This window comes from Metopolophium dirhodum, chromosome 9, assembly GCF_019925205.1.
Source record: "Metopolophium dirhodum isolate CAU chromosome 9, ASM1992520v1, whole genome shotgun sequence".
Classification (NCBI taxonomy): domain Eukaryota; kingdom Metazoa; phylum Arthropoda; class Insecta; order Hemiptera; family Aphididae; genus Metopolophium; species Metopolophium dirhodum.
This window is the reverse complement of record NC_083568.1, coordinates 15,571,132-15,582,960: the sequence shown is the minus strand read 5'-3', so window position 1 is coordinate 15,582,960 and position 11,829 is coordinate 15,571,132. Positions and strand designations below refer to the sequence as shown.

General features: G+C 26.4%; 1 protein-coding gene across 1 annotated transcript; it reads right to left on the bottom strand.

Annotated features, from left to right (window-relative positions):
• Positions 1-3,481: 3,481 nt before the first annotated feature.
• On the bottom strand, positions 3,482-11,152 carry LOC132952803 (prostaglandin reductase 1-like). Its single transcript, XM_061025239.1, has 8 exons — positions 10,890-11,152; positions 10,721-10,766; positions 10,579-10,635; positions 7,629-7,814; positions 4,849-5,122; positions 3,925-4,036; positions 3,746-3,864; positions 3,482-3,689 (listed from the first exon to the last, which is right to left on the bottom strand). Exons 1-8 carry the CDS (start codon positions 10,993-10,995, stop codon positions 3,579-3,581), a joined length of 1,011 nt encoding a protein of 336 aa, XP_060881222.1. The 5' UTR covers positions 10,996-11,152; the 3' UTR covers positions 3,482-3,578.
• Positions 11,153-11,829: the final 677 nt, after the last annotated feature.

Below are 11,829 nucleotides of genomic sequence, written 5' to 3'. Positions count from 1 at the left end.
TACGCTCAGAATATTATTTATGCAAGAACACATGTCACATTTATACATTATATAATATATTCATTGTTTCAAAAAAAATCAACATATTTTAAAATAATTATTTTACATAATTTTAAGTCATTAAAAACAAAGTTGTTCTCAAAATTGATATATTTTACTTTTTATGGTTATTTTGTTTTAATCTTTTTACCTCTTTTAATGATCATATGCATTTTTAATTAATTATTCCAAAACAGAATATTTTTTGGAGTACTAGTTAGAAATTTTTTTCATCATACCAATAGGTATAATATTAATATATTAAAATGTATTTAAAAGTCATATTCCATTGTGATTTTACTTATAGTTAACAAATGTTGGTTTTTAAAGGATAAAGGAACATAGTACCTACACTCAACAGCCTACAGGATATAGTTGTTTTTTTAATTTTATACTACATTTAACATTATTATTAGATTTGTATTTCATTTAAACGCCAATATATGTCATTTAAAATTAGTATCAAATAAAGCTTTAAGTATATCAAAAAAAAAATGACGATATAATATTATATTATATGTAACATGCTGTAACGCTATACTGACTATAAACTGTATGCGTCTGTACTCTGTATTATTAAGTTTGACATGAGTTTCTTTAAAATTAAAACATTACATTTTTTATTGTTGTTGCAACAACATAATATGTGTTTTGTCTTAAATAAATCACTTTCAATTTGTAATATATAGGTAGATCAATATTAAATTGTAATAATTTTATTTAGTTTTTAAAGATTAAAAAGTCATAAATTGATTTTCTTCATAGTAACTTGTTTATTAGTTCTTTTGTATTTCATTTTAAAAGTAGGTACCTAAATGGCAGATTATAATTATCAAAAGTATATAATGTTCATAGTTCGCGTTTATCATTTCTAGTTAAAACGAAGTGATGAATAACACAAAAATACCCATGAGAGTATGAGACCTTGGATAATAGTAGATTCTAGCCTAACCTACACGGGCATCTCATTAAACGCAAAAACAATATTTTAATCAACGCCTAAGATTTTTAGACTTCAAGTAAATAAATATTTTAATATCATAAGTTTACAACTAAAAAACCTAAACAATTACGAATAAATAATTAAAAAATGATTACCTACATACTAAAATTACACTGTACCTACATAATGTTATTTAAGCCTAACTGTCCCTTCGTACTATCATCTCTGCCCATAGCTATACATATAATATATTATTATGTATCATTAAAGACACGAAGTCACGAACCTTTGTACCGCAAACGTAGTAACCAAGCTGCACAAACTCTATATTATAAAATATTTGGAAATCATTTCCATGAACGTCCTAATTCTCTGAATTCGAATCTGATTTTCAATAATTTCCCTAAGTATCTACTTCGTTGTCTGAAACGGAAAAAATGAAAAGTAAGAACTTTAACTAGTCACCAAGGTTCCGTCAATGAACTCGTGAATCATAACCAATATGGCAATATATTACCTTTTTTTTTCATTAGATAGCTATAATGCGTATTGTACGTAATTTTCTATACGGTTTGTATACTTTTTCTTTTCTAAAAGTATCATTAAGTAAGTACTACATTTTAAAATTAGATTTTATCTGTAAAAACTTATAATTTGTCTATTTATACAAAATTAAACTTTTAAATATTGTATTTGTACATAGCTATACAAATTGTAGGTGCTCTTTTTGTATAAGGCCATACAGTCTTGTAAATTATTCGAATATAATATGTATTCAAATTTCAAATACTTTTTTTTATTCTAATACTATTTTAAATATTTTTGTAAAAAAATATTCGAATACGTATTTTGAATATTTTTATTGTATATTTTATTCATTAAAAAACACTTTTTTGAACTCAATAAATAGTTTATATTTGTGACAAAACACATTTTTCTATTAAAAATCGGGCACATGATATAAGTTATAAACAATAGTTTTTCTCTTTGAAACGAAAATATATGATTATACCTAACCACGTTCATTTCCAACCATTTTAAAACTGACAAATATTAGCGAAGAAAAAATATATTCTTATAGTAGGTATTCGAATACTTTTTCGAGTATTCAAATGTGTTCTTTTTTTATGTAATCCGAATACAAATTAAAAGTATTCTTTACAAGACTGTGGTCCTATGCATAATGTATAATATACATTATTATAATATTTGTTATTTTGTTACAGTTTAGAACTGATGTTACGTACTTGTTAGCTAGGTATTACTTATTACTTATTAGTAAATAGTTATTATATACCACGTTTAATATAATATAATGTTATTGAATAACAAGAAATTAACTATACCTACCTAGCTACCTACCTATATCTATATATTTTTAATTTGAAATTTGAATATTTATTAAAAATGTATTATCAAATTTCATTAAAAAAATAAAATAAAAATATGTTGTACCTACTATATATGTAATGCAAGCATCTGTAAATTATATAAAAATAAAGTTTAAATATATTGATTAGAACAAAAGTTATTTTATTTGTCTGGTCTTCCTGTTTGATATAATATCATAAATCATAATATATAATGAGGACTCAGATTTTGATTTGTATATTATACTGCTGCAAAGGTGGGGACATTAACTAGTAAAAAAGGTTTTTTTTTAAACTTTTTAACTCAACTAATTAGTTAAATTTTCTAAAAACTTATATGAACTTAACTGGTTCAATCGACAGTTGAAATGACTTAGTTTCTCTCAGTTGATTTAAAAATAATCCATAAAGTTAAATTGTTTAGCGTACCTACTATTTATGATTTCGATACGTCTTTATTTATCTACAGTATATTATACCTGCAGTAACGACTAATTGGTAATTTAGTAATCATGTGTGTTTCGTCAAGTTCATATTTTTGTTTGCTGAAAAATTGTTTACAAATTTATTGGTTATTTTCTAGGATATCTTTGTGGTTAAAATACATCATTTACAATTTTTTAGAGCATTTTTCGATAATTTATTTAACTTACGGGTATGTTAGTATTTTACGATGATTTAATTTTTATGCCAGTAATGAGAACATTTAAGTTGTCATGTTTTGCATGGTACTATATTTATAACTCTCTTAAAAGTATAAATACCGTGATTAACCAACAAATTTTTTTACAAGTTATCGCTTCGACTGTGATAACTGATAATATCATATTTAAAATTTAACATCACGTTCTCTTTAAATAGATATGCATTTAAACTTTATGACAAATACGAAATACCTGTAGTATTTGCACTTTTCACTTTGCAGTACTATACTGAGTACTGTCATCTGTACAAGTATGTCAATGATGATTATTATTTATTGAGTTTGTATAAACTATTTATTTATTTCAACCATATCAATTACATTAATAACAGTTGATACGTATGTATACCAACTGAGCTATAAGCTCGTATCTTGTATGCGGAAACAACGTATACTTATTAAAGTAAAGTAAACAATATTGCAGTATAATATCGATTATGTTTTTTTTTTAATATGAGATATGTATACATAGTCTAAAAAAATGTTAATTGTATTATTTTTGAGTTTTAATTATTTTTATAATTTAAACTTTGACCAAAGCTTTTCCTATGTTTTCTCCATTCAGCATACCAATAAAAGCTTGTGGTAAACTTTCAAAACCTTGAACAATGTACTCTGGGTAAATAAGTTTGCCCTTAAAAAAAAACCAGTAGTAGTTATAATATTCAGAATAATTAAAGAAAAGCTTACCTCTTTTATGAAATTTAAATTACGTTCAATACCACTTTGCCATTTATCTGCCCATCTACTAACAATAAAACCTTCAATTTTTAGTTGCTTAAACACTATGGCTGGCTGCAACATTGACACTAAAAAAAATAATTTTTATTTTGAAGTTTGTAGACAATATCAATTGAAACGTAATATACCTTTTGGTAAATTTTTTGGATTAGTATTATACGATGAAATTGAACCACAAACCGACACACGTCCAAAATTTTTCATTCTATAGATAACTGCACTACTGAAATCACCTCCAACCTATAATTTAATTATTAATTGATAAGTACAAGTTTAAACATGTTTAATGTTTGAATACAAACCATTTTTCCCGGAACTTTTGATAGTACACAACGAAGTGAAGTTAAATAAAAAAAAAAATTATACAACTATCTACGGGGAAAATTCATTTACCTATAGTATATATAATAGTACAAATAATTATAGATACAGGCAATACAGCAACATCTAAACAGTATAAAGTATAATAGATAAATCAGACAAGGAATGATAGGTGAGCCTACTTAATCATTGAAATGTTTTTTTTAAATAAAGATTAGGATAAATTGGAATCAGTAAGCCAGTAAGCCGTTAGGAATGAAAGATATTTTGATTATTCCGCGGAGGGACAAAGAAATTGACAATGTTTTATAAATAATTTGATTGGAACACAGAAGCATCACTCAATCACTGTATCAGTATTATAGGTATCAGAATTAATTATTTAGACAAGACTACAAGCTATACCTATAAGTACCTATAACTATAAATAGCAATGATAAGATCTAACTACATTGAAAGTACAAGAGATAAGATATATTTATAGTATTCAATGAAAATATAATTAGGATGACTGCATATACTGCATAGCTATATATTATTATAATTTATAATAAATAATAACACATACCTAGATAATTATGGCTTATACAGTTATACATTAGAATTAATATAGGGAACGTATTTTACGTATTATATTATATTTAATAAAGTTTTAATCGATAGTTATGATAAATGCTATATCTAAAGTTAGTTATATAAAACGAAATATCCTTGTTATTTTGCTTACTCACGTTATCGAAGTAACAGTCTACACCATGTGGAGCAGCCTCGAGAAGTGCTGCATTGACATCTTTCGTTTTATAATTAAACACTGCATCAAATTTAAGAACCTCCTTCAGCCATTTAACCTTATGATCAGAGCCAGCAAAACCAATTACATAGCATCCTAGATTCCTTGCAATCTGTCCCACATGAATACCCACAGCTCCAGCTGCAGCACTAATAACAACGGTTTCCCCTGGTTTTGGGTCGCAAATATTTAAAAATCCAAATAAGGCTGTATTGCTAAAATAAAAATTTCAAACATTTTTAGAGCATGATTTTATTTGAATTACTATGATTTATCATATAACATAAATACATTGAAGTGAGATAAACCACATAAGTGCTAAACAATATATAGGGCGTCCGCAGAATTTTTAAGTTACACTATTTTGAAGGTACAATACTGTAACTATAACACAGCCAGGATTTTTTTTGGGAGGGGCAACTGTTATGACAATTATATTACCTGGTACTAATTAAGTAGGCAGGTACCTACTTATAGAATTAAATATTAATACTTGATTGAGTAAAATTAGTAAATGCCAACCCGGCAACCCCCTCCCAAAAAAAATATATGCCAGATGACCGTTTATTTTTCACAGTAAATTAACTCAATAATATAACATATATATTATATATATTATGACGAATTCAGAAACAGGTGATCATTTTATATTGTGTTTAATTATATACATTAAGACTTATAAGTAAAGGTATAGAATAATATACTACTTCAGACTCAAACTCAATACTAAAACCTTTAAGTTTCCCATTAAAAAACATTAATTAGCTAATACATATACGCATTATATATTCTAGTTTATAATATAGGTAGGTATAATAATATTAATTATAATTTATAATATAATCATATACAAGTACAATATAACTATTGCATTAGTCGAACTCATCCAGCAAGCCCTGGATGAACTCCTCAAGTGGTCAACCACAACTGGTTTCAATTTCTCACCATCCAAAACCCAAAGCATCATCTTCCATAAAAAGCGTAATGAAAACCTATTCCACATCAATCTTAATAACACCATTCTATCATATACAGATAAAATAAAAATACTAGGCATGACTTTCGACCACAAATCAAATTGGATCCCTCACCTAAAAAATCTCAAAATAAATGCAAACAATAACATGAAAATTATGAAAACCTTATCTCACCACTCTTGGGGCTCTGATAAAAATAGCCTCATCACTATATATAAAGCAATTATACTAGCAAAAATGGAATACGGTGCAGTCATCTATAATACAGCCAAAAACAAAATTCTTAATATACTAAATCCTATACACAATCAAGGCATTAGACTAGCCACAGGTGCCTTCCACACAAGCCCAACAGAAAGTATTATGTGCAACGCTGGAGAACTACCACTTGAATTTAGAAGGATTAAAGAAACACTAAAGTTTGTAACTAAATTCTCTAACAACAAAACTCAAATTCCAATCAGAAGACCTCTGAACATACGTAACAGTCCAAACACACCTCGCACTATCGACGACACGTATATGATCATAGCAGATATAATGAAGTTCAAACCAATTACGTTTAACAAAATTATCTTCCCGTCTTCCCCTCCGTGGATGTGGAATATTAAGGTCAATACCCAACTACTCGAATTCAACAAAAAAATCACCTCAACCTCAACTATAAGAAATAACTTTTCAGAAATAATTGAAGAAAAATACTCTCACCACACAAAAATCTTTACGGACGCCTCAAAATCCCCCAATGGAACCGGATTCGCATTCATAGAAAATAACAAAACTTCAATGTTCAAACCTCCTCATGAAACCAGCATTTTTTCTGCTGAAAGTCAAGCCATCCAAAATGCAATCTCACACGCGATGACCTTAGTGTCCGAAGAAATACTCATAATCAGTGACTCCCTTAGTGCTCTCCTAGCCCTTGAAAACCCTTACCCCAAAAATGAAATAATTCAATCCATCCAAGAAAAGTTATCAAATTCGAGGAAAAAAATCGAATTTCTATGGGTCCCCTCTCACACTGGCATAAATGGCAACGAACTAGCGGACAAGGCAGCCAACGAAGCAATATCATCACCCAGCTCGGTATTAATAAACAAAATTACATTCCAAGACGCACTCATAAAAATTAATAAACTAACTAAAAGTCTTTGACAAGACTCGTGGGAGAAGACTTCAAACATAAATAAATTAAAAGAAATTAAAACATCAATCGACCCATGGAAAACTCCTCCACCCTCATCCAGGCACGAAGAAGTAGTCACCACAAGAACTCGGATTGGTCACTCCCGTCTAACACACCTGCATCTCATAACAAAAGAAGACAGCCCGACCTGCGAACTCTGTGACAAAGCGCTGACAATCAAACACGTCACACTTGAATGCCCCAAGTTCATCAACTCTAGACAAATTCTCGGAAACCCATCAACAATGCAACAGGCACTTGGCGAAGAGAACACTAAAAACATATATGATTTTTTCAAAAACATAGGCTTAGCAAAATTAATTTAGAAAAATTACTAATAATTAAATAATTAAATGTTTAAATGTATATATATGCCACAAAATCCCTATATTGTTAAACGTAATGTTTCCCCATAGTTGTAAGACCAATATTCACTTTATATTTTTTTGTAATTTTCACAGGCTAATAACCTCAGGAGTTGAAGCCTTATTTAAATAAAAAAAAAAAAAAAACTATTGCATTGGTGTAATATTCAAACAAAATAGAAATTATAATTACCCTGGCATTCCAAGTACTCCAAGACCAAGTGAAGGAGATAAATTTCCAAAATCAGGGAGTACATAAAATGTCGGCATACCGTCCTTCTCCAATGTAGTGGGATTAATGATACTAAATGTCCTCCAGCCAGTAGAACAGAATACTATTTGGCCAACTTTGTAATCTTGATTATTTGATTTGATAATTCTATAAAAAAAAACCATTAAATAATTTTTAATATTGGCTATAAATAACCATTTGCGCAAATATATTCACTTTTCACTATTTTTACTTAAACCCCTCAAATGTCAGTCAAGTCCTCCCATTTTTTTCAAAATAAATTGAGTCATTATAGTACGTACTAACTATTAAGCGTATTTAACTTTTAGAAAATATCACGGATGGGAGAGGGACTTTTTTAGTCTCCCAAAAAATTTGGGTTATTTGCGTTTATGAAAATAACTACGTAAGAACTATATTAGAATTTAGAAAACATATTATTGCATCTATTACCTTTGTTGCAAAAGGGACATTGCACATTCTATATTTGTATTGTGTAACTAATACTATGTAAGAAGTGTCAATATTTATATAATATTATAAGGGAAATTAATTTAAAATGGAGTAAGCAAATATATAAATATTAAAATATATTATATTATAATTTAATATTTATAATACCCAATACTGGCAATACATAATAGACGATAGTAGAAAAGTACAATAGACTTATACACTCTAGTCTATAGTACTATACGTATACACATATAGGGACATACGTCATATTATATTATTTTAGCAATGATAAAAATATCCACAAGTTTCACTGAAACAAAAAAGCTCAATGTTTTAATAAATCTATTATAATGTATAATATAATTAGAGCTCTAAAAAAAATCCATTTACATATTAGTTATAAAACTAGTATACCTACAAGTTTGTTTTACATTTATACCTACATAGGTACATTATATAGAAGAGTAATGTAGTAGATACTTTTCTTACATTTTATAATAAATTTATTTTGTAATAAATCAATTATTTATGTAGCTTGAATCAAGCTTGATGCATTTGTAATTATTATTCTTATGTTTTATTTTTTAGATCTCATTAACTCATTCACATCATACACGAAGTTCGATTACAATAATTATAACTCATTAGTTATAACCATTATATAATACAATTTTGATGGTTAATTTTAACTAAGTGTCTTACACACTAGGCGTTTTAACGAGTTTATTGTTGATAAAATAAATTGTCAATTTTTAGAATTATAATTATCAGACGCAAGAAATGTTAACGTAATGATTAATGATAAATTATAATATTATTATTACTTATATAATTAAGTTAGAACATTAGGTTAAATCAATAACTGATCATATTATTCTATATTTCTACATTAATTTTACTTGTAAAAATGAACAAAATAATAAAAATATATAATTTGTTTACAATTTATTATTAGACCAATTAATAATAAATGTTATATTAGTATATATTACTATGTACCTTCATAATGATTTTATAATGTATTAAAACAATACAACTATTGTCTATTATCTAGCGTTTGGGAATAGGTAAAGGCGTATTAACTATTAATATAGTTAAGTATTACTTATTCCAAGTAATTTATGAATAAACTAATAAATACCGTATAAAAAGTTAAGTTTTCAAGACTTAGTTATAAAAATTAAACATTGAAAAAATATTTATAAATATTATAACTACTAAATAGTTTGGAAATTGACAGAGTGAAACATTTTTTATCCACACAAAGAAAAAGATTAAAAATAAACGAAAATTTCAAAATATTTTAAACTTTTTATTAATATAGGTATAGAAATTTCTAATATAAACATTGGGAAAATGTCAAGTATCTACAGTTACCTATTATTGTTTTTGAGTTACACAAAAAAAACATTGATTTTGTCGAAAACTGGGTTTGCGCGTGAAAATTCCACCTTTTTCTTAATTTTGGAATTATTTTTAAAAATACTGAGAAATTTCTACTTTTGATCTACCAAAATACAAACTAAAACCAATTTGTTACCGGAAACCTCCTCGTAGTTCTTAAAGTTTTTTCTACAAGAAAAATTGTCATAAGACGGGGAAAAAAACCCACTAGTCGTGTGACGCAACATCATAAGATATCGCACACAATTTAAAATTTAAATTAGACCATAATGATATTAATATATTATATATAATGTTTTTAAAATATAATATATTGTGATTTGTGGTTTTAAATTTTACTTGTTCCAAAAATAATATATTAGAAAATTACAATGATGTACATTAATAGGTACATTATAAATCTACTATTGAAAATAGAAAATAAAGATACGTGTATTTAAAAATATTGATAAATAAGTGACTAGTGAGTATGATTTAGTTGCTTCATTTAATTAATGATTTTATAATCTGAAAATCTGAAATCTGAGAAGTTTCATTTCGAAAACTAATAGATAAGTACGTAGACATAAATTAATATAATTGTACATATTTACTTTTACTCGTTTGTCATATTATAACAATGAATTACAGTTTATACGTTCTGCTATCGCTTATCAATAAAAATGTAGGTAGTATCTAATAGAAGAATTAACGTTCATAACGTAATTTTTAAAGTCAACATTTTTCATAATATTATAATAGGTACTATAATGGAATTATAATGGGAATATGGTTCTTTAATGTTTTATGATAAAATAGATACGTTTGTATTTTCTTACACTCGTTCATGCCTAAATATTATTTAATATGAAAATAAATGTTAGTTCGAAAAAAATAAAAATATAAGTGTTTTGTTATCATAACAAAAGTGTAAGTACGTGCGCAATATAGGTATACTAAATATATATATATTATTTTATAAAATAATTGTGTAAATATTAAATCATCATAGAAACGGTTTAAAATGTAATAATTTTGATGTACACGTATATAATTTCATTTTAACACTTACTTGGCTATTTGAGTACCCATAACAGTTGTTCCAGGAGATACATGGTTTGAATAAGGCCTACAAACACATTAAAGATTATCGTCTACCTAATTGAATAAAAATAGATACTATAATATGTATATAATATTCGGATTTTTGGTACCTGATGTATGGATCAACACTAAGCCAAATTGCTTCAACTAAAATTTCTAAAAAAATAAAATAATAATAATAAGTCATTGATTGTTTTTTTTTTTTTTTAATGTTAACGTATTAGACAATAGATGCAACTGTGGTTTGTAATAAATTAAAAAATAAATATTATTACGTACCTCCTTTGTTTAATTCGTCCAGCTCTTCTTCTACTAATTTAAAATTGTCTTCTGTTGGTGCACCATTAAATGGTTTTTCTAAAATAAATTTTTTTGCAATCACCATTTTTATAAGCTATATCAAATAACAAAACATAAAATTCAGTAGTAGTATAATTTTTAACCGTTGTGTCCTTTCTTTAACTCGTATTCAAACTGAATTACAAATTAGCTGTTTATCAACAACATTATGGACGATTTCCTCTTAGTTCATATAACTGACCTTCATGAATGTCAATGATAATTGATAATACCTAAATTAAATATTAATCTAATATCATTGTTATTAGTTCCAGTTTAATTATGTAGATACCTAACCACTTGTATTCTAGCCACCTATCTTGACGTTTTGAACCATGTTTAATAACCTAAAATATAAACATCAATACTGAATTGTCGGTACTGACTTCTGATATATAGTGATGTATGTAGGTAAATGATAATATTTATATAGGTAGGTAACCATACATTTATTACAAAAGTAAAAAAAATCTTTTTAAAAGGACAATAGTTATGTTGTAAATTGTAATGTAAATACATTTAAGGGAATTCAGTATAATTGGCTATATTAACTTTGATATTAGCATATAATATTATATACAAGTGAAAAACAATTTCAATTTAATCAAAATGACCAGAGATTATTGTTAAGTAAAAACGTGTATATGACTTAAAATGATAGAAGACTGGCTCTTGAAAATTGAAATAAGTATATATGTTATTTATAATTTAAATGTATTGTATTTTTTCAGTTTTGAATACATTCAAAGGGGGTATAGTCAATTGTTTAAAAAACCAATAAACGTATATATAAACATAACTAAAAAGAAAACAATTATTTCACTTAAAAAAAAAAAAAATTTTAAATCGTTCAATAAATTTCACTTATCATGAACTTATA